Raw genomic sequence first — 23,199 nt, 5'->3', positions numbered from 1 at the left:
GGCCACATACCAGTATGTCAGTGTGCTTAGTTTACAATCCTTCATCCTGGTGGTAGATGTCCTTTAAATGTTCTCCTGATGCAAAAAAGGATAAATGAGAATTTATATATGTAATAATAGACAGTGGCATATACCATAAGTGCTGTCCCATGATAATGTTATGAAAATAAGATATTTAATGCATTTTTCAGAGGAATATATATGATCAGGGGACCATCCTCATTACAGTATTTGCTATAATCATGCAATTACTCATGGACAATCTTAGTATATGTCTAGTACAGTACAAATACAGCAGGTGCTAAAGTCACCACAAATACTTTTTTTCCTCTTAGTATAACACATGGGCTTTGGCACATCTTTTTAACTATGTATTAATAAAAGTTATGTTTTAGTCGTTTCCCTTTTGCCAAGATACCGCAATTTTTATCTGCCGAATGTATCTATAAAGTGTACAGCTATGTGACTGTAAAAAACACACTCTATTTTTGTCTTAAAAAACATTGACATAACAAATAAAGTTGCAGAAATTGTTATGTTGTCCACCTAAAAAAAAACAATGGTAGAACTATTTAGTGGCTATAGCCGGGTAGGGTAGCTTAAGATAAGTATATATGATAAATTCATACAATACAGCTGTGTTTTAATATCAATTTTATTCCTATTCTTTAAGGAGGAGGTGTACCACATGGTATGTTATTTCAAATAGTGTGTTCACATGTACAGTTCACTGAAATTTCTACTAATCTTCTACTTCCCACAACTTTAAATCATGTAGAATTGGTTTCATAACACAAGATTTCAGTTAATCCTCACTTGGTGATCATATCCACACATTTCAATAGTTTTAAATGGAGTCAAATACATGAAGTCTTGCCCAGTAGTAATGTAATGAATAATTATGCTATTTTGTAACAGAGATATGTTACATAAATGGGGTAATTTATCTTGATTATCTTGATTTTTCTTACTGCTTATTTCTGTCTTTTTCTGGTGCATTGCAATTTTTGCGCCTGGACATTTGTTTTTTTTTGTCAGTAAAACACATTTATCTTCTATTTCAGATGTGCTCAATGTCGCAGATGACATTTATGATTTCAAATTGTCTAAAATTTGCGCCATTTTCTGGTTAAAAAAACTACATTTTCAGCAGAGTTAAACTGCAGGTTTATTAGAACCCTCCGATAAAGCTGGCAGACACTACAGAGCCATAGCCATAGAACGTTGGACCGATCTTACAGCGGTCCGAGACACTGCTTCTTCCCCGGACTGCCCCTCACATGCCATAGGCCAGGGGTGAATGCCCCATGAAGCCTGACAATCACCGCCGGCCTATGGCTACTGCCGTCCTCCTTGGACCACCCCCTCATGAATATGCCAAACTACTGTAAGCTCAGTCTGGCATTCTGAGGCTATGGCACTGCAGTGTCTGCTAGCTTTATCGGAGGGTTCTGATAAAGCTAACAGTTTAACACTGCTAAAAATGGGGTTGTACTAGGAGCTGCTTACTTTAGTAAGCAGTGCGTTTTTTTAGGGAGCCAGGTCCTCTTTAAAGAAAACTTGGAAAATGGAAAGAAGTGACTTGAGACATTTGTGCAAGATTTTTGGGACATTTGTAACAAATGTCTCAAAAAAGATCTGAAAAAAAAAAACTATTTAACACAAGGAAAAAGTGAGATTGATAATTTACCAAAGCATCAGATGGAAAAAAGACAGGCGTATACTAGCTAAAACAAACACAGATAAAATAAATAACTCCAAAAGTGTCACTTTTTGGGTTATTTCATAGCAGGTTAACATCTGCTTCCCCTTGATAGTTTATAGAGACTTTTTTCCATTTAATATGTTATTAAAGATAGCTGCATGCCTTATTAATTTATGCCTATTGAAGAAGACTTCCATAAGAAACAGATTTTTTCACAATATTTATCACAGTGTGTACTTTCTTTATATAGACAGCACTGTGAGCACCTTATTAATAACTGTTTAATTATCATTAGTGACTGTGATAGGAACTACCCTCTCCCCCCATGCAGAGATCCTTTCTGGCACATTATATTACACAGATCTAATGTCTGTGAATGGTAACACATTCAGTAGATATCCATACACTTAAAAAATCTATTTTGTAAGCAGAGGGAGATTCCCACTGATGTACAGCTCAACTATCCTGTTGTGAGACTGGTCCATGAAAAACCTTAATGTAGCACATATCAAACTACAGTATATTTTGACTGTAGGTTACCTATTTAAGAAAAAAAAATAATTTAAAGTATTAAAATATAGATATTTTCACACCGATTGAAAGGAATTGTACAAATTTAGAAAAACATGGCTTCTTTGTTCAATGACCTTCAGCAGATTTTAGCACCAATGTTATACAGAGCCCATGGTTAGGTGTGACACTTATTTGGGAAAAAAGCAGCCACTTGTTCTAACCTATGCAAACCAGTAAATACCTTTCCTTTTTCCTTTCAGCAACTCCTTCACATCCTTATGGAATCACTCTTTTGAATTGTGATGGCCAATCCATGACACTAGGGTGGAAGGTGCCCAAATATACTGGAGGAGCTAATATCTCTGGATATTACATTGACAAGCGAGAGGCTGATCATCTGAACTGGCATGAAGTCAATAGTAAACAAATTCAAGAAAGAATCTATACGGTTAGTCCTGGATTGAAGCATCTGTGTTTTACTATATATTATAAACCAACATAGTTCAGATACTCCATAATGTGTACCCAGTCAAGTTCTGTATATATTTTTTCATGTTTAGCCTTATATAATTGAGGAAAAAGTATTGTAAAATGTAAAAGTTATAGTGCTTTTTTTTAGGTAAAAAATGTTTTTACTGGGTGTTTAACATATATCGGGGTGATTGATCAAAAGTGTCTCAAAGTAACACAGTGGGGGAGTCATGTAACAAGCCCTCTTTCCAACAGTTTTGTTGGAATTGTTAGAGACCAGGGCAGGCAGGGGTGCTGGCCAGGGGCAGGGGTGCTGGCCAGGGGCAGGGGGGCTGGCCAGTTTATCACTGTGCCCGATGCTGGATAATTAATGTGGTGCAAGAACGTTAAAGAGAAAGTTAGCTCACCAACAGGAGGGTTTGAATAGTCTGGTGCAAGGGAAAAGCATGAAGACAGTGGGAGAACATAAATGTTTAGTTTCTTAGATCAAATCCAGCATCCAGCGAGGTGCGATACAATATGAATTTTATTCCAGTCAGTTAAAAATTTTCATGTGGACAGTACAATGACCTACATCAACCTAAGTCATATTCCTACTCCAATATGGTGGCCTTCAAAGGTCTTCCCCACTTAGTAACATAAATAGAAGAAAAAAAAACATGTCTGGAAATATGACTTCCAAATATACACATTTCCAAATGTCTATGAACATGAGGCTAGGTGGGAGCTAAATATGTTTTTATGAAATTATTTGATTTCATGTAAATTCTGTGCTACACAGATGTCAGCTATAAATAATATCCCTGCACCATACTTAATCTGGGGATATAGTATATCCATCATGACAGGAAGATTTTAAGGAAATTCTAAGATGCAAAAGGTGCTTTAAATGACATTTTCTAAGATCAAAGCAGTGAAACAACTCCTTTAGACTATTAGTATTCATGTTGCAAGTTGCAGTAGATTAATAGAGACTACCAATGACAGATCTTTTCTCTCTGTTCCTCCATTTATCTCTCCACATAAATTATAGCAGCCGCCTTATAATATTTAGCTGGAATCAAGAAAAGTGCAAAAAACATGTTCCAATATCTACTGAGATCACCCTGTAACTCCAGTGTCCACGATCAGAGAATAACCTATAGTATAGTACATCCACTACATGCCAGACATGCCTAATATAATACAGATAAGAAATTCTCTATAGTTACATGGTGCCAAAAAAGGGTCAGAACATTGGGTAAAAATTTATGAAGAAAGTAAGAAATAAATTCTACTTGCTTAATGGCATTAGAAAGAAGATAAACATTTTCTTTCAATAATTTAATGATAATATACACTCACCAGCCACTTTATTAGGTACACTTGTCCAACTGCTCGTTAACACTTAATTTCTAATCAGCCAATCACATGGCGGCAACTCAGAGCATATAGGCATGTAGACATGGTCAAGACAATCTCCTGCAGTTCAAACCGAGCATCAGTATGGGGAATAAAGGTGATTTGAGTGCCTTTGAACGTGGCATGGTTGTTGGTGCCAGAAGGGCTGGTCTGAGTATTTCAGAAACTGCTGATCTACTGGGATTTTAACGCACAACCATCTCTAGGGTTTACAGAGAATGGTCCGAAAAAGAAAAAACATCCCGTGAGCGGCAGTTCTGTGGGCGGAAATGCCTTGTTGATGCCAGAGGTCAGAGGAGAATGGGTAGACTGGTTCGAGCTGATAGAAGGCAACAGTGACTCAAATCGCCACCTGTTACAACCAAGGTAGGCAGAAGAGCATCTCTGAACACACAGTACGTCGAACTTTGAGGCAGATGGGCTACAGCAGCAGAAGACCACACCGGGTGCCACTCCTTTCAGCTAAGAACAGGAAACTGAGGCTACAATTTGCACAAGCTCATCGAAATTGGACAGTAGAAGATTGGAAAAACGTTGCCTGGTCTGATGAGTCTCGATTTCTGCTGCGACATTCGGATGGTAGGGTCAGAATTTGGCGTCAACAACATGAAAGCATGGATCCATCCTGCCTTGTGTCAACGGTTCAGGCTGGTGGTGGTGGTGTCATGGTGTGGGGAATATTTTCTTGGCACTCTTTGGGCCCCTTGGTACCAATTGAGCATCGTTGCAACGCCACAGCCTACCTGAGTATTGTTGCTGACCATGTCCATCCCTTTATGACCACAATGTACCCAACATCTGATGGCTACTTTCAGCAGGATAATGCGCCATGTCATAAAGCTGGAATCATCTCAGACTGGTTTCTTGAACATGACAATGAGTTCACTGTACTCAAATGGCCTCCACAGTCACCAGATCTCAATCCAATAGAGCATCTTTGGGATGTGGTGGAACGGGAGATTCGCATCATGGATGTGCAGCCGACAAATCTGCGGCAACTGTGTGATGCCATCATGTCAATATTGACCAAAATCTCTGAGGAATGCTTCCAGCACCTTGTTGAATCTATGCCACGAAGAATTGAGGGAGTTCTGAAGGCAAAAGCGGGTCCAACCCGTTACTAGCATGGTGTACCTAATAAAGTGGCAGTTGAGTGTACATCATTAGGCAACACTGGAACTGTTTCTACAATTTATGCTGGGCTCATAGTAGAGCATCAAATGGTTGTACCAGCATATGGACAAGACACGAGAAAAGGCTTCATTGCTATTATATATTATTATATTGCTTTTATAGTAGTGTTTCCTCCCACCTGCATTACGGTGGCTGCTTATTATCCTAAACTTAACTGGCAAATTGCAAATCATTATATGATAATAGTATATAGTATTTATTATTGGAGCAGCCATCTTGCCTGAGCTCTGGTAACAGCATTTAGTGATATGTTTTACAATGGCCTCATGCCCATGGGAAGCCATAGTCTGGAGCTGCATCATTAGAGAGGTTTGCCCATAAAAAAAATTCTCAAATTTCAATGCCTTAGGATGGGGAGGGCTTCATCTGCCTGCAGCTTGTAGCTCTCCTCTCGTTTGCCGGCAGGAAGTGGGTGAGTGTGAGCACATTTTGGAATGCAAAGATGGAGGCTAGAGGCGGAGAGCAGAGAAGAGCTCAGCTCCACAGCATCAGAAAAGATGACTGCCAGCATTAAAGGCAGCATATCCAGGGTCGGAAACCAGGGGCAACTGAAATTGTGTACACCAGGACTGATAGGTTGGAATTATATCTGGGAAATTCTGTATTTATGTTAATAACAGTAAATAAGAGAGTGTGTTATTTTGTTATCCTGAATATATTTAACAATCTTGTCTTCGGGAGGAATACCCCTTTAACGTCTATGCATAGTATTGCAGGCATGCTATGTGCAGATAAGAGGTGTAGATCATCTGTGATATCACATATGGCTTGAAGTGGAGTCTGTGATAGATGTGTTACCTTCTATTGTAATCCTGCCTGTTTTACCTTTGTTGTAAATGAGGTGACTGCTGCATTCACACCCCTTGAGAATTAGCAAGTATCAGTCTGTTATTGGCCAAAGTAAACATTGCAGGATATGGTACCTTTTATTAAATATAGTGCGTTGAAAACTATTAAAATAAGAATTATCATCTAATATAACCAGTTAACACCAGCTGTTGGTTAAGTGATCTTTCAAGTGCGAGTGTACAGTGTCTCAGTGGTTTGCTCTCTTTACATGAATGCTTGGCTTGGCTGGTAATGCATGTGTTCTGGCTGCCTGAAAGAAAAAAAAGCCATTGCCAGGCTCCTTTGGCTTCAGTTCATATCCCAGGGAACAAAAGGAACAAAGAAGAGCCAGGAATCCCTCATAAAAATTAAATGGTCAACCGAACCCAAATAAATCACTGGGTTTCACATTAAGTATGTGTATGTTTGCCATTGTTTTGTCACAGTTGTGGCTGTTTTCAATTGCGCCAAATGAACATAGGCCAGTGCAAAATCACTTTGCACCAGATTTATTATTTTCATATACTAGGTTTTCACAAAAGGACTGAATTCATGAATTGTGACTTCCCATTTAGACCCAAGTTTTGGTGCAAATTGACTCCACTCTCTATGTGCTGTGACACAACATAAGGCACTGCCAGCAGATTTATCAAGGACCAAAGCCACTATAATGAATCCGACAGCAGCAGAGCTCCAAAGATAGACACAGAACTGTCATAAGGAACAGGACGAATGATAAATTACCCCCAGTGAGTGTGTTTCAATAGGGAATATTGAGAACTCCATTGGGGACAAGGACAGTTCTGAGGGCCTATACTCTGTTTACAGCGCTGGAAGATATGTTGGTGTTATAAGTAATGTATAAGTAATGGGGAATAAAGACATGCAGTCATATTTAGAATCAAATAAATTCCCTGAAGTAATTTTGCACAATATAAGACTGAAGGCAAATGGAAATAGCACTTTAAGTTTAATGAGATTTAGCACAATTGTGGTATTCTTTTTATGTGACAGACTGATGCATTTCGAGTTCATATGCCAGGAATACTGTAACTAGTAGATTTTAACAGTCATCAATCTGTCAGAACTCAATGAGATAATATACCATTGTGCGCTCATGAAACAAATTACATCTGCAAGTAATTTGGACAAAGCAGATCTAATAGTACTTTCACACAATTATTTTAGAGCTTACTCCATCTCCTGGTGATGAATCTTTATCTCCTCAACAGCTCTTAGCTAATGGAATGGTTTCCTTAGGTTTTAATCCTTTCAAATTTTTCCTATAATTATGCATTATTGTAATAGTATACACTATAAATCGCAAGGGTCTGGGTTAATTTTATACTTCTCAGTTTCATTTTGTAGTAAATTGAATTATATAATATTATCTGTTACAAAGAAAGACACATCTTGTTTTACATATTTATACATGCCACTTAAAGCTTGGGGTCTTTTCTAATGTAGTATAACCTTTGTGATGCTGATCCACTATCCATACATCCATATATTTATCATCTAACTATCATCCATCTATCTAATGGAAAAATCTGAGGCAGCGGTTACAGGTTCTGGCCAGGGAATCTCAGTAATGAAAGTAGGGGAGGAGGCAGCTTTACAGGACCAAATGTGATTTAAAGGTGAATTTTATGCCATGCAACATTTTGGTGTTGGCTTGACAAAGCCGAAACTTTGTCATGGAAAGAACTTTTAAATCAACTTTAAAGGAAACCTACCATGAGGAATCTGACATCAGAAGTAGATCTAATAGTAGATTCCTCCCACCTGCTTTTGCTCCAATGTGTAATTTAATAATTCTGGAACCTAACTTAACTTGTTAAAAAACTTTATTTAAGTAATATTTAAATTAACTGCTACAGGTGAGGGGTGTAGCCTTAACTCCCAGTTAACAAAACCTTTTTGTCATATTTAGTTTTTTTTATTAGCTTAAGTAAAAACACATTTTGAGCCAGAACTGGGCTCTTCATCAGTTACATAAAGTGCTTTATGCATAAAGTTCGGGCTCAAAACACATTTTACTTAAGCTAATAAAGAAACCTAAATATAACAAAAAGGTTTGATTCCGAGCGTTTGGAACCGAAAAAATCCCTGGAAAAACACTATCTATCTATCTATGTAGAAATGTGTATTCTACAACTGAAACATCACTGCATGGAAAAATCAATCAACACCTATGTAAATTTTTCTATCGCAAGTGGATTTTCTGTATCTTGTCTGCATCTACCTTTACTATCTTTAGAGAAACAGGCAGCAATCCAAAAGCCATCTTAGAATGAAAGGGGTTTTCCAAAGAAATTTCTAAAATATTAATCCCCTAGCCATGTATACACAATAAAGATCATTTTAAACCCACTACTTTACAATAGTTATTGCTGTTTTAGCTCCTATAACTCAGTGATGGTCAGTGTAAGATTCTCTTAGCAGACACTTCATGATTCCTCTAGTGCTATGAGATGCTGTGTGCTGACAATGTGCTTATATCATCAGGACACAGGTTTATCTACACTTTCCTTTAGCTTCTGAATATTCACTAGTATTTGACACATTGAAAAAGAGAGATGAGACAGATCAAAGATGAGAGATGCTGAGATCCATGAAATGGATATTAAACACAATGATTCCATCCAGCCTGCTATATCTCAGCTATAACACACACACACAGACAACACTGCTATGCCTCCTTCCCGTGCTCTAAAGATCTTATCTGTGGTTTGTAGAGTAAGGCTCTGCACTATGCTGCTTGCTGGCACAAACTGTCTGCGTCTGACTTTGTCTTGTAATGCAGCGGGGAAGGGGCTGGAGGGCATACTGCTTCGTGCAAATAGGAGTAGCTATTCATGAGAATAATCTGCCCTGACTGTCCATAGTCAGAAGATTTACGGTCAGATCCCAGGGCTACCAAAATAGTATGCATCAGGACTGATAGAGGTAGGTTAGAATTATGTCTGTGAAAAGCTGTATTTTTTTAATTACAGTGAATTAGAGAAGTCTTATTTTGTTAACCTGAGTATGTTTATCTGTTCTTCATGGGAATACCCCTATAAAGGAGAGTGTAACAGCCATAGTTCACACAAAATACACAGAGGAAAATCAGTGCCTTCTGTAAAATTGTGGGTTATTCCTTTCTACCTGCTCTAACTAGGGGTTGTTCCTTGAAAAGATGCAGAGTCCAAACTTGGAGAAAGGCTTATTTAATTAAAAAGGTATAATAGATGACAAAATATAAAAAGAAAATAATACAAGATAAAATGCCTCCTCACTGTCCTATTCTGGGATTTAAAGATACACACAGTATCTGACTACACTCAAGACTACATGACTAACAGACACAAGACTATAGGCTATATATTATATACTAACTACTAACTATAACTAACTAACTCTATACTCAAGATTTGGTCATACATATATAGCTCAACTGCTATCACAATCACACCCACAGACGCCCATGACTCCACCCCTACTCGGATATCTTCCGGCCTTCATGATGACTTGTCGCCAATCAGCTTCCGGTAATAGGATATTGGCCTCCTTGGTGTTGTCTTTTACTCCTTCCTCAGGATGGCGCTCTCGTACTTGGAATTGGTAACTTTTCCTCAGGCCTTTGTCCCAAATGGCTTGGGTGACCTCCCAGGGATGATATTTATTGCCCAGCTGACACAATAGGGCTTCCCATGGGAAAGTGTCCTTGTATCACCTCTCAACAACAGATGTTTGCTTATTACTCTCCTGAGTCAATAGAAATAGGCCTGCAACAACACAGCTCTCCTGACCACCAGGAAATTGATGCCTTTGATCTATGCCCCAAGTTAATGGATAAACCCTTCCTGTGGAGATTGTACAGGATATTCCTTGAGAAAGAGCACATAGGTGACACATGATCAATCACCAAGTCTTTTATGACACCACTCCAAGGCTTCAGGCAATGTCCATCTGCTGGCAAGCTATGTCAGTGTCCATATTATATCAATCTCAGTTTTGACTTTAATATTCATAATCTAACATACCCCCATTTGTGTCTGAATGACACATATCATATTATTAAAGTCCATATATGCGGTCCTCTTCAACCTAGCGGTCACCGATAAGTGAGGGGAGTCACCATTCACCTGCATTCATTCATCAACACTACAATACGTAACATTCCTATAGGGCATTGAGGAAGCCATTACAATTATGCAAATTACAATTACAAATATCTGAATGAACATTATCACATTACAGATAATTTTAAAGAACACAAAACGTACATAGTCTAGTTAACCCAAACTATAATCATCTAAAAACAGTAACACAAGACTCTATATATTCATTTATCAGATTTCAACTTTCTTTCAGATACCAAATAATCTTTCCAGTTATGTCCGTCCCGGTTATAATCATCATATATTTACTGCATAGGAGTCATTACCTTTCTTTAACATGAGGCAATCTTAACATTTGATTGTACTTCTAATTGCATGGACAGCACACAAATTATATTATACAAGCAATGTGTCACACAACATATAAATGACAGCGCTTATCACTAGTACAATAATTATGGGATAACATAAATAATTCACTATGCCATTGACTGCACTGAAGTGCCCAAAATATACTCTCACCACTAATGGTTAGCGTTCTCCCCTTATAAGTGGGTAACTTGCCTAAGCCCTTTCTAATCATAGTGTGTGAGGATAGTGGCATCTTTTCTTTTCATTGTAACTTTTTCTTTAGAAATTATTCATGCCTGCCAATACTTTCAAAAATTCACCTCAAATGTTACATAAAATCTGCTGCAATACTAACGTCTGTATTGATGTGACCCTATATTAGAATAATGCCTCAATGACCTCCCTTTGTGTGTCAAAACTTTCCTTACTGTTTGGTGCTATGATTGTCATTTAGTTCTTAAAATACTAATGTCAGCTTCATAGGTGCAACCCATCCCTGTTCCTTCACCACCCAACATTGTGTTAAATGTCCCCCTTGTCCCCGATTGCTCCTTGTATGGAAACTACAATATTTTCGGTGAACTCCTGGATTCATTCGAATCAGTCAAAAATAGAGGGTATTTACATGATTCAGAGTACATCTTAAACTTGTTGGGTAGTCAGCTTAAAAAATTCCACAATCACTACATTAACACCTTCAGCAAAGAACATCAATCTCAAAGTATGCTATTATGGAAATTATGACAATAATATTTATGATTTAGGTAACATTAGCACTGACACACATATAATAACATTAAAGGAATAAAAATTTTAACTGAAAAGAGTTTTCACAATAACAAAAGAAACTAAAAATAAAAATCCAAACTCATTCCTAATTAATAGAAGTAAAAATCCATAACATAAAAATTTCAAACTGAATGCAGCTTTCATTTTCAACACCTTGTTGTTACTTTGTTGGTATGACGGAACATGACTTGAAAAACAACTAATAATAATAAAACCAAATTACCAGTGAGACAAGTACACCAAAACTTCAGAAATATGCAACATTCACAGATCAGACTGTGTCCTGTTAACAGCCCTTCACAACTGGGTGTGATAGTACACAAATAAAAAAAAAAAAAAAAATATGCATAGATCCCAACCTTGATATTTGCCTCACAATTGAAATAATTCTTTTATTCAGATGGTAATATATTGTACCCAGCTAAACATTCAGGTGTTTAGAGAAAATTTAATTTAGACCACCTGACTGTATATTACTTCTTAAAAATGTAAAAATTTAGTAAGCTCCTCTACCACCACCTAGTAAATGCCTTTAAGGGAAAATAAAGTTAGTTATGAGATGATGATGATGATGATGATGATCTTCCTTAATTTCTTTCCGTTCCTCCCTGAAAGACAAAACTAGCAAAAGATTAATAACAACAGATAACCTCCTCCGGGAGGCTTATATGAGGAGACTCTTCTTCTCCCCTCTTCTTACAGCCTTTTATAGTGTGACCCATGTTTGCACATTTAAATAACTTGAACTCTTGAATTTTAATATACTGACTGATCTGCTGACTCCAGTCCTCCAAACTATTTACAAAGGTTTGATAGGAACTTGCATTCCTTAAAGAAACCTTTGTTGGACAATCCACAAAAGTGAATTTGTCAGTCATGAAATTTGCAAAATTGCTTTCTCCTTGACACATGTCAAGACACTTGTAGATAGCAGTATACAAAGTTAAATAACTACTGCAAACATTTATTAGATCATCCCCCCTTTTTAACTTTGTATTGTCTGGAGCTTTACTACCTCTGTGCATCTCCTTAACTCTGTCATCATCATTTGCCAAATTCATCTCAGCAGGTAGCCCTGTAGGAGTTTCCCTAGGGGGTTGTAATTTACTACCAGATTGCGACTGGAGCCATTCCCACAGTAGAGCACGCTCATCTCTGTTATTCAGACTATATTGTGGAACAACAGACTCTAGTTTATTGGAAGGACTAATAGATGTTACCTGACATAGATTTGTTTTAATTGGTATAGACATAGTTCCTGATTGTAATAGGTCTCCACTATTCAAATTCAAAATACCTGTCCTTCGCCTATTCTCTTCTGATACAGGAGTACATAGAGAGGACCTTTGTTTAGGAGTTGCTTCTGGCTCTTCTGCATTACAGATGGGCTGCTCCACCCCCCATTTCCGCTCTGTGTTCTCCTGGTCATCAGACGTGCAGGCCTCATCACCATAACAATAGCTCTCTCTGTGATTCTCTTTTACTGCCAAACTCACATTCACAATACACTGTTCTTTTTGCAACAATTGTAAACTGGCATCATGTAACTGATCTTTAATTACAGCATCATACTCATAGTCTCTATGCTTTTCTTCTACTATAGACACAACATGCTGCTCTTTAAGACTACAACTTGTATCATACTCTTCCAGCTTATCTCCCAGATCACAATTCTGCTGGACAACATCTCCCTCATCTCTCAGGTGTTCACATTTTTCCTTTACCACATTAGCAATAACCACATTAACACTTGGTTGAATTTCTCCTTGCTCATCTCTCAACTGAGCCGTTTCTGACTGACATTGCAGTTTTTCCTGATTTTTAATATTTTTCCTTTTCATGAGTTTAGACACAAACTTAGACACTAACTTTACTTTTACTCCTGATCTTCTGCTGCTGCCTTTTTGATTACTTTGTTTTGTAAGGTCATTAAACTGATATGAGGTATCATCGTCTGCACTTGTCACATAACAGGCAGAGGTACATTTCTTAAAAAACTTTCTCACAGCTTCCATGTTTCTTCTAAAATACCACTCTACGACAATAAGAAAAACAAATTTCCAACAGAAACATACAAAACACAGACCAGTGAATGATATTCACTTAACAGGGATTCGGATTTCTTTCAATCCTCCCTACGTCACACTCTAAAGACAACAATCAGTTAGAGTATCGTGACTAAAACGTGATTGACCGTAACTCATACAAGTGATCCACAAACAAGATTCACGATCCAGGCCACGAGTGATTCCCTTTTGAACCATAACACAAGACTCAGGGTTTATTCCCAATCTCACTATGTTCTCAGAAATGTCGGGTTTTATCCTTTAGATCCTATGAGCACTTCAATCACCAGGGTAATTAACCCTAACTTGCCGGCAAACAATTCAACAAAAACAGGCCTTAACTCACTAGACTGACACTAGCAGACTAACACTTAACATATAAACACAGTGCACTTAACAAAACACAATACATGTATCAATCCCAAATAGAAACATTCATACTCACCAATTAAGAGCGTCCTCTCACTAATGTAGTATCCCTCAGAACGTCAGGTCAGCGTCTCAGGTGTCTTCTGTATTCACGAACCAGCGTGGTACTTGTTCACCGATGCTTCTCCGGGTTCTGGGCCTTGAAGATTGTTGGTCTGGATCTTCCTTGGATGTCAGGAACTTGGTAGCAGTAGATTGGAACTTCTTGGGTTCTTCGCAGAATGTTGTTTTTCCACGATCCGTTGGGGTGCCAAATGTAAAATTGTGGGTTATTCCTTTCTACCTGCTCTAACTAGGGGTTGTTCCTTGAAAAGATGCAGAGTCCAAACTTGGAGAAAGGCTTATTTAATTAAAAAGGTATAATAGATGACAAAATATAAAAAGAAAATAATACAAGATAAAATGCCTCCTCACTGTCCTATTCTGGGATTTAAAGATACACACAGTATCTGACTACACTCAAGACTACATGACTAACAGACACAAGACTATAGGCTATATATTATATACTAACTACTAACTATAACTAACTAACTCTATACTCAAGATTTGGTCATACATATATAGCTCAACTGCTATCACAATCACACCCACAGACGCCCATGACTCCACCCCTACTCGGATATCTTCCGGCCTTCATGATGACTTGTCGCCAATCAGCTTCCGGTAATAGGATATTGGCCTCCTTGGTGTTGTCTTTTACTCCTTCCTCAGGATGGCGCTCTCGTACTTGGAATTGGTAACTTTTCCTCAGGCCTTTGTCCCAAATGGCTTGGGTGACCTCCCAGGGATGATATTTATTGCCCAGCTGACACAATAGGGCTTCCCATGGGAAAGTGTCCTTGTATCACCTCTCAACAACAGATGTTTGCTTATTACTCTCCTGAGTCAATAGAAATAGGCCTGCAACAACACAGCTCTCCTGACCACCAGGAAATTGATGCCTTTGATCTATGCCCCAAGTTAATGGATAAACCCTTCCTGTGGAGATTGTACAGGATATTCCTTGAGAAAGAGCACATAGGTGACACATGATCAATCACCAAGTCTTTTATGACACCACTCCAAGGCTTCAGGCAATGTCCATCTGCTGGCAAGCTATGTCAGTGTCCATATTATATCAATCTCAGTTTTGACTTTAATATTCATAATCTAACACCTTCTAAGTTACATTCTATGGATAAGGTTGCTGCTGTATTAGGACTGATTGAACCATATCTGGTTCCCCTGCAGCTCAGCGCTATTCAACAGATGGTTAGCTTAAATGATGTATGGCCGGTCTAGTCAGCTGCTGAGGGCGGCATCAGGAGCTCCTTTTCTATCTGCTCACTTCCATTACACCATGTTGTCTCCTACAAACTTTCCCTATTTCTGTTTGCTATTACTTTTCTATAGAGTGTATCTGACCTCTGCTTTGGTATTTGACCATTCTCCTTGTTATTTGATTATGTGCTTCACTGCAAATAGTTCTGACTCTTTTGTCCTTCTGTTGTTTGTCCCTCTGTGTATGGTCCTCTTTCCTGTGCACTAAGTCAGTGTAGGGATTGTGGACCAGTAGTCCATAACCAATAGGGTTTGCAAGGCTTTTTAGGCAGGTGACAGGGGTTGCGGGTGAGTCTATTTTGTCAGTGAGGTTGATTACTGTTCGCTGATCAGACTGTGTGAACATGCAAAGTTAACTCACTTACCTAGCAGGTTAACTGCCACTATAATGGCGTGGTTAGTGTTTCTATCTAAAAAAAAAAACAAAAAAGAGTGCCTACTAACAAAATATATTTCCATCTCAATAGATTTTCCTAAAAATATACGTCTACCTGGGCCAGTTGGGGTTTGAGTATATAACTTAATGTAGATCCTTTTAGAACTATTATTATGACAACAACAGAAAGATAATTAAAAACAGCTGCTGTTTTCCTAAAATGTAAGGATTTATTTATGTAGTGTCCAATTTTCTCTTTTGATGTAATTTTCATGCTCTTGATTGTCCAGGTTTTGTGGACACTGCTGTCAGCACATGCTGCCTATTCTGTGTCTGATAGAAGAGAACTCATTTATCATGCCCAAACCCTGGAAAGAATACAATAGTTTGGAGATGGCATTAAATCTACAGTATGTTATTCATGCTGAATATTCTGTACAAATACTAGTCACTATAAAGGAAAATGTGTATGTTACTTATGTTTTTCTGGCAAGAATATATTAGACCAGGGGTCAGGAACCTTTTTGGCTGAGAGAGCCCTGAACGCCACATATTTTAAAAGGTTATTCTGTAAGAGCCGTACCATATGCACATATGATAGGTGCCTCTGCAATCTAGGTCTCGGATCGCAGACACACCCCGTGCCCCTCTTCGTGGCGGCACCGCCTTTCTGAGCTCACTCAACTCACCACTTTCCGGCTCCCGTCCCGGCTGGCCAGTGCGCACACGCCGGCACTCGCAGATTTAAAGAGCCAGTGCGCAGCTAATTGGTGCTCCCACTTCCGGGGTTCCTATGAAGACCAGTGGCTCCCAGCATTCCCCGTCGGATCTTAGTGCTTCATGCCTATGAGGCAGCTTTCCACAGTGTTTCCTTCCCAAGCGTTGACCTCCCATTGTGACCCCAGACCTGTTCCTGATTCTGCTCCTTCGCTGCCAGTGCTGATCTCTTGCTCCGTCCCCGATCTCGCATCATTGCCGCTTGCCTTGACCATCTGCCTGTTCCTGACCACGAGACTGTCTAGTGATCCTGTACCTTGACCTTGGCTGCCACCATGGACAAGTCGCGCAGTGGAATGACCTGGTTGTACCACACTGTAGCGAGACCATCCTGCTTTGCGGCTGGCTCTGGTGAAGACTGGGTGCCACTTAGATTCCGGTCCCAGGTGTCTGCTTGCATCATTGTCCACGGTGGTCCAGAGCCCCTTGCAGCCAGCTCCTCGTCACTCCCATGTTCTTCTCTTTGACCCAGGTTAAGAAGATGGCGCCGATGATACCTGGGTCGTACAAAGGACGTAAGCAGCGGTAACATTGCTGCCTGTGTCCAGTGATCAGTCACACAGCAGCCATCACTATGTATTACAGATCTGTCTGAGAGCCAGGTGCAGCCAACAGAAGAGCCACATCTGGCTCCCGAGCCATAGGTTCCCTACCCCTGTATTAGACAATAGCAATTATGGAAAGAACTTCAATATTGCCTGTAAAGTAAAGTGGGTGGGTTCCACTTTAAAATGGGTAGCAATATAAACCCTTTGTATCCTTACAAGCTGAATATTCAATGACAGAGTTAAAGGCTACTTTGCAACCTCTGAATAACTGGTCATCCGAATCCTGTTGTAATGATTGTTGTTAGGATTTTTATGTTAATGCTAGTATATTAAGGTGTACTGTAGAACATTTGTGGGTCCCCAGGGTAGGGGAAGCACCAGTATGATTAATCCTTAAAGCCCCTAAATATGAATTGGCTTCACTAAATAAAAGCAAACCCATCTCATGTTTTTACTGTTTTACTATAAAACCAGCTCTAGTATAATATATTTAGCATAGCTCTGTATCAGCAAGCAAAACAAGCCCAAATGCAGTTGTAATTAGGTAAACCCACAGGGAAACCAGAGTCATCTTACAGCATTTCGACTGGAAAGATGTGACAAGTCCAGTTTCGGTTCCATACTAGAACCTTCCTAAGGAATACAAAAGACATTAGGGCAGATTTATCAAGCTGTCTGAAAGTCAGAATATTTCTAGTTGCCCTTGGCAACCAATCACAGCTCGGCTTTAATTTTACCAGTGCTCATGAATATTTTAAAGGGGAGCTGTGATTGGTTGCCATGGGCAACTAGAAATATTTTGACTTTCAGACAGCTTGATAAATCTGTCCCATTATCCACCGTTTGTTTTATACATACCCAGGCACTGGAGGTTTTAGAAAATGCTTCCAGCTCAATTAATCAGTACCCGGGATCAGAGAAATCAACGTACATTTAGAAAACTTCAATGCATAAAAATGGCCTAAACTAAAACATCAGATCACTCACTAAAATCCCTAAATACTCAAAGTTATCCAGCCTCCCAGAAGCGATGCAATGAGAAGATTGCAGATCGCTCCTCAGGAGAAGATGAGAACACCTCTAAATCCCCAAAAGGCAGGTAGGATAAAAACAATATTCTCAAATGAACAGGCTCAGCTACAGATCACATCAATGTACCCATGTTTACCTGATTCCATCTTCAGAGTTCCGAACAAGTGTTGTCAGCTGTTGCTATGCAACCCCCGAACTTTGGATGGGTATGAGGGACAATAATAAGAGCGCAGACTGCTACATACCATAATATAAAAAGGTAAAAGATAGAGTTGACATACAATTACATATATTGGGTTAAAAAGCGTATATAGGTGAGTTCCAAGAGTCCATAGAATAATCCAATAAAGGATAGTAAAGCATTAGGAACAGGAATAGCATATCATTAGGACATACCAATAAATTCAAATGAAATTTGATTTGTTGTTGATTTCAGATGAAATTTGTTCAAATGGTCCGATTAGAAGCTGCCATTTTGCATAAGGAGAATAAACCTTGAAAGATTTTGCTTTAAAAAGCCAATTTTCTTTCTGTATCTGTGGCCATTCATACGTGTTCTAAGGTTCCGCTTGGCTGTGCTAGAACTTTACACATGATTTTCCCTGTATAAACCAAACTGGTGTGTTTTATCTCACATACTGAATGTAGACTGGCACACAGATCTCAGTATAGGAGACTACAGACAGTCAGACTCTGTCTATTCACACTTCTCCCCTATATTGTACTTTATAGCTCATGGAAGACCTGAGCTACAACGCCTTAAATACTTGAGTTAACAGAAACCCCATTCTGGCCTATCATTCCATAAAAATCCAGGCTCAAAAACAGGATTAACTGAAACCCTTACCAAGGTACTTTAGGTCAGGAAAACCCAGTTATGTTTGGATTTACCATTTCCAGTCTAGCTTCCCCAGAGAAAATATATATTGGGAACATATAGTGATCATCCACTCCTTTTGTTGTCACAGTGTCACAATACATACTGGCCATACACTGAACATATATTCGGATAACTTTTGGTTTTAGACTCAGCTATCCATCCCAACTCGCTCTCTTAAAATGCATCCTCAGTCTATAAAATGTAGATCTTGATTTGGAGAGGGGGTGACCTCTGTGGTTGGATTATCCCCTTGGAAATAGACAGTGGTCAGTAGACTATCATACTCATCAGTGTAGATGTGATCCTATTCTGTTACATTGACTTGGGCTAAGAATACATGAAATCTTGGTAAGCACTAGAACAATTCCCTAGAATGTCATGATGATTTTAGCATTATTAAGACTATAAATACACAGATAAGACAGAATTTATTGCATTGTGATAGAGCCCACAGTAAATGGATTGTGTAAATGTCATTTGTTTCTAATTGCTATAATTGTTTAGCGGCTCATTGTTTACAAGCTCATTACAGGATCAGTCAGAGAAGTACCACACAACCAGCATGTTATTATTGATTCCATTCCATTACATTCCCTTTCATGGTTTAAAACAGAGCAATTGCTTGAATTAAGCAAAAAAGCAATAGTTACAGCGCTTAGAGGTGACTTTTACAATATTTACTGTAATTGATGACATTATTACAGTTGACTAGAAAACTAGGTGGAAAACACATTGACCCCTGACATTTAAACCGGTTTTTGTGATCTTTCCTAGTGATAAGTCATTAATTTCTGGGGATCCAACACACAGCACCCCTATGGATCATCTTTTCTCAGTAGCATATTCTCAATATTTTAGCAATATTTAGAGCTCATTTACTGTGATTCATGACCCTATATCCAGAGATGTCCAGATATCAAGAGAGCTTTACTTTAGCTGTGAGCTTTTCACATTTTTTAATTTTAAATTTATTTAACAAATGTCTAATATACACTCACCGGCCACTTTATTAGGTACACCTGTCCAACTGCTTGTTAACACTTAATTTCTAATCAGCCAATCACATGGCGTCAACTCAGTGCATTTAGGCATGTAGACATGGTCAAGACAATCTCCTGTAGTTCAAACCGAGCATCAGTATGGGGAAGAAAGGTGATTTGAGTGCCTTTGAACGTGGCATGGTTGTTGGTGCCAGAAGGGCTGGTCTGAGTATTTCAGAAACTGCTGATCTACTGGGATTTTCACGCACAACCATCTCTAGGGTTTACAGAGAATGGTCCGAAAAAGAAAAAACATCCAGTGAGCGGCAGTTCTGTGGGCGGAAATGCCTTGTTGATGCCAGAGGTCAGAGGAGAATGGGCAGACTGGTTCGAGCTGATAGAAAGGCAACAGTGACTCAAATTGCCACCCATTACAACCAAGGTAGGCAGAAGAGCATCTCTGAATACACAGTACGTCGAAATTTGAGGCAGATGGGCTACAGCAGCAGAAGAGCCACTCCTTTCAGCTAAGAACAGGAAACTGAGGCTACAATTTGCACAAGCTCATCGAAATTTGACAGTAGAAGATTGGAAAAACGTTGCCTGGTCTGATGAGTCTCGATTTCTGCTGCGACATTCGGATGGTAGGGTCAGAATTTGGCTTCAACAACATGAAAGCATGGATCCATCCTGCCTTGTGTCAACGGTTCAGGCTGGTGGTGGTGGTGTCATGGTGTGGGGAATATTTTCTTGGCACTCTTTGGACCCCTTGGTACCAATTGAGCATTGTTGCAGCCGACAAATCTGCGGCAACTGTGTGATGCCATCAAGTCAATATGGACCAAAATCTCTGAGGAATGCTTCCAGCACCTTGTAGAAACTATGCCACGAAGAATTGAGTCAGTTCTGAAGGCAAAAGGGGGTGCATCCTGTTACTAGCATGGTGTACCTAATAAAGTGGCCGGTGAGTGTATTTACATATGCTTAATCAACATAATCCATATGTACATAATCTACTTATCCCCTACCCTTCCATATAACAACAAACAAAAGCAAAACAAAATCCTCCATCCTTCTTATCTCCACAACTCTCAGAACCCATTCTTTACATGAGGGAGCACAAATGCTCTTCCAGTTAGAGGAAATACACTCTGTAGCTGCATTAATTAAGGGGCCTAAAATTCAAATCTTGTATCTCTCTATTGGGATTTTTAAAATATGGAGAAGAAAAAGTGTGGGGTCTAATTCTATGTCGTGTTCGCACATTGTTTGATTTTCCTGTTGTTCTTTTATATCAATCTCCAAATCTCTTCCCAATGTCTCTATGAAACTTGGTCTATCTCTATCTTCCCTATCAAATAGCTGCATGAATATTACTGAAAAAGATTGTGCTATAAGTCCTTCTCCTAGGCATCTTTCCTCAAATGATGTTAGTTTTAACTGGCAGGTGGTAATGAATTTAAGAAATGGTGTAATTGTTTTGCCCTCCAGTAGCCTAGATGACTAGGTTTCTCTTGTGTAAGTTCTTCAAGGGACCACAAGACATTGGGGCACATTTATTAAAGGTCCGTCGGACGCATTTCCGTCGGGTTTCCCAAATATTTCCGTTTTGCCCTGAATTGCACAGGGGTTTTTGGCGCACGTGATCGGATTGTGGCGTATCAGCGCTGGCATTCATATGACACAAATCGGGGCCGTGGCTGTCAGACAACCCAAATGATTCGGACAAACTGTGGAATTTAACTTTTAAAACGGTTCTGCAAGATCAGCACCGGGAAGAAGATGGTGAACTCCGGCAGACCTGAGCGGGGAAGCGGCACATGCAGGAAATTGGTCACATGATCTTAGGGAATCGTGGCAGCTCCAAATCTTCTGCGGACATCCGGGATCGGTAGCATCAAAGGGACAGGTAAGTAAATGGGCCCCATTGTCTTTTATAAAATCCCTAGCATGAAGTCTTCCAGATTGTGCCCATTCTCTGAATCCCGATCTTCTCTTCCTTGTGCAAATTTGGGATTATCCAAAATAGGGAAGATTGGAGATGGTTGGGGAGATAAAGTGCTACCATGTAGGTATTTATTCTTTAGGTATTTTTATGATAGAGCACCTACCAAACCATGGAGTTCCTTTAGTCCATTGGTCCAGGTCTTTCATTGCTGATTTGTTAAAGGTATAAAGTTATTTAAGAATAACCTATTTGGATCCGATGTTAACTGTATCACCAAGTAACTATTCACATTTTTCCATTTAAAGGGGGATTTGTCTTTTAAGCCAATAGATTCTTTATTAGGTACAGAAATATTTAATATTTCAGATGTATTTAGATTAATTTTATATAGGGACAATTTAGAATAATTTTGTAATTCTGTCATTAAGTTGGGAAGAAAAATATTTGATATTTATGATTCCTTTGACCAATTTCAATACCTTCTATATTCATGTTTGCCCTGATCATACATGGAAGTGGTTCCATGACGAGGGCAAATATGAGGAGAGATAGAAGGCAACCCTGCCTAGTTCCAGCGTCTCATACATTATCAGAACTAACCAGACAAATCTACCAGACATATTTTTTTAAAAAGGTTGATAAAACAAGATATATCCTTGTGCATGGATAAGCACCACGCTACCTTAGGGCTCAAATTCAGCTCCTGAAACAAATGGTCCAATTTTTACTAACAAAATTCCTGCTAAATTTTCCTGACTGATGCCACTACACTTGCTAAAATTGGCAGGATCTGGAAATATTTATCTGCTTCATAGGTATCATAACTTTTGGTAGTTGTTTGTTGTAATAATTGTTGCTGACAGATTCCCTTTAAGATCTTAAAAAAAGACTATTCAAATGACAAGATGGTTTATTAAATTATATTTGTTTAATATGCATAAATTGAATAAAATGGCTTGACCTTTGGAAACTATTCAGGTTTGGTACAGCGATAAAGTATTGTTTGTAAAAGTTCCTTGTATCCATTTATTGAATCTCTTTAAAGGGGTATTCCCACGAAGACAGGTTTCTTAAATGTACTCAGGATAACAAAATAATACATTCTCTAGTTCATTGTTATTAACAAAAATACAGCATTTCACAGATAATTTCAACCTGTCTCTATCAGTCCTGCTGTGCACAATTTCAGTTTCCCCTAGACACAAACCCCGTAACATCTGATTTAGGATCGGGAAAGCCATCTTGGATTTCTGTGTGATGGCCGTGCAGCTGAGTTTTTCTCTCTCTGCTCCTTGCATTCTAGCCCCGCCCCCCTGCAGTCCAGGATGTAGCTCACTCATGCACACTGATACAGAGACACTGGGGCACATTTACTTACCCGGTCCTGTCGCGATCCAGCGGTGCGTTCTCCGTCGAGGATTTGGGTCTTCTGGCGATTCACTAAGGTAGTGCGCCCGATGTCCACCAGGTGTTGCTGCTGCA

The 23,199-nt window shown here is 39.1% G+C and overlaps 1 protein-coding gene across 4 annotated transcripts in view; it reads left to right on the top strand.

Moving 5' to 3' along the window:
* The window catches only part of MYOM2 (myomesin 2), a 197,995-nt gene that overhangs the window by 45,426 nt on the left and 129,370 nt on the right, over window positions 1–23,199 (top strand). For 3 of the 4 annotated variants that reach the window (XM_072142322.1, XM_072142323.1, XM_072142319.1), the window contains 2 exons: window positions 674–691; window positions 2,479–2,666. In XM_072142322.1, coding sequence (XP_071998423.1) covers window positions 674–691; window positions 2,479–2,666 — 206 coding nt within the window. The remainder of the gene's footprint in view (window positions 1–673; window positions 692–2,478; window positions 2,667–23,199) is intronic. The other variant, XM_072142321.1, reaches the window with a different exon arrangement.

The sequence above is a fragment of the Engystomops pustulosus genome, chromosome 3 (assembly GCF_040894005.1).
Source record: "Engystomops pustulosus chromosome 3, aEngPut4.maternal, whole genome shotgun sequence".
Lineage (NCBI taxonomy): Eukaryota > Metazoa > Chordata > Amphibia > Anura > Leptodactylidae > Engystomops > Engystomops pustulosus.
The sequence above is the reverse complement of the archived record's forward strand: the minus strand, read 5'-3'. Positions and strand labels throughout refer to the sequence as shown.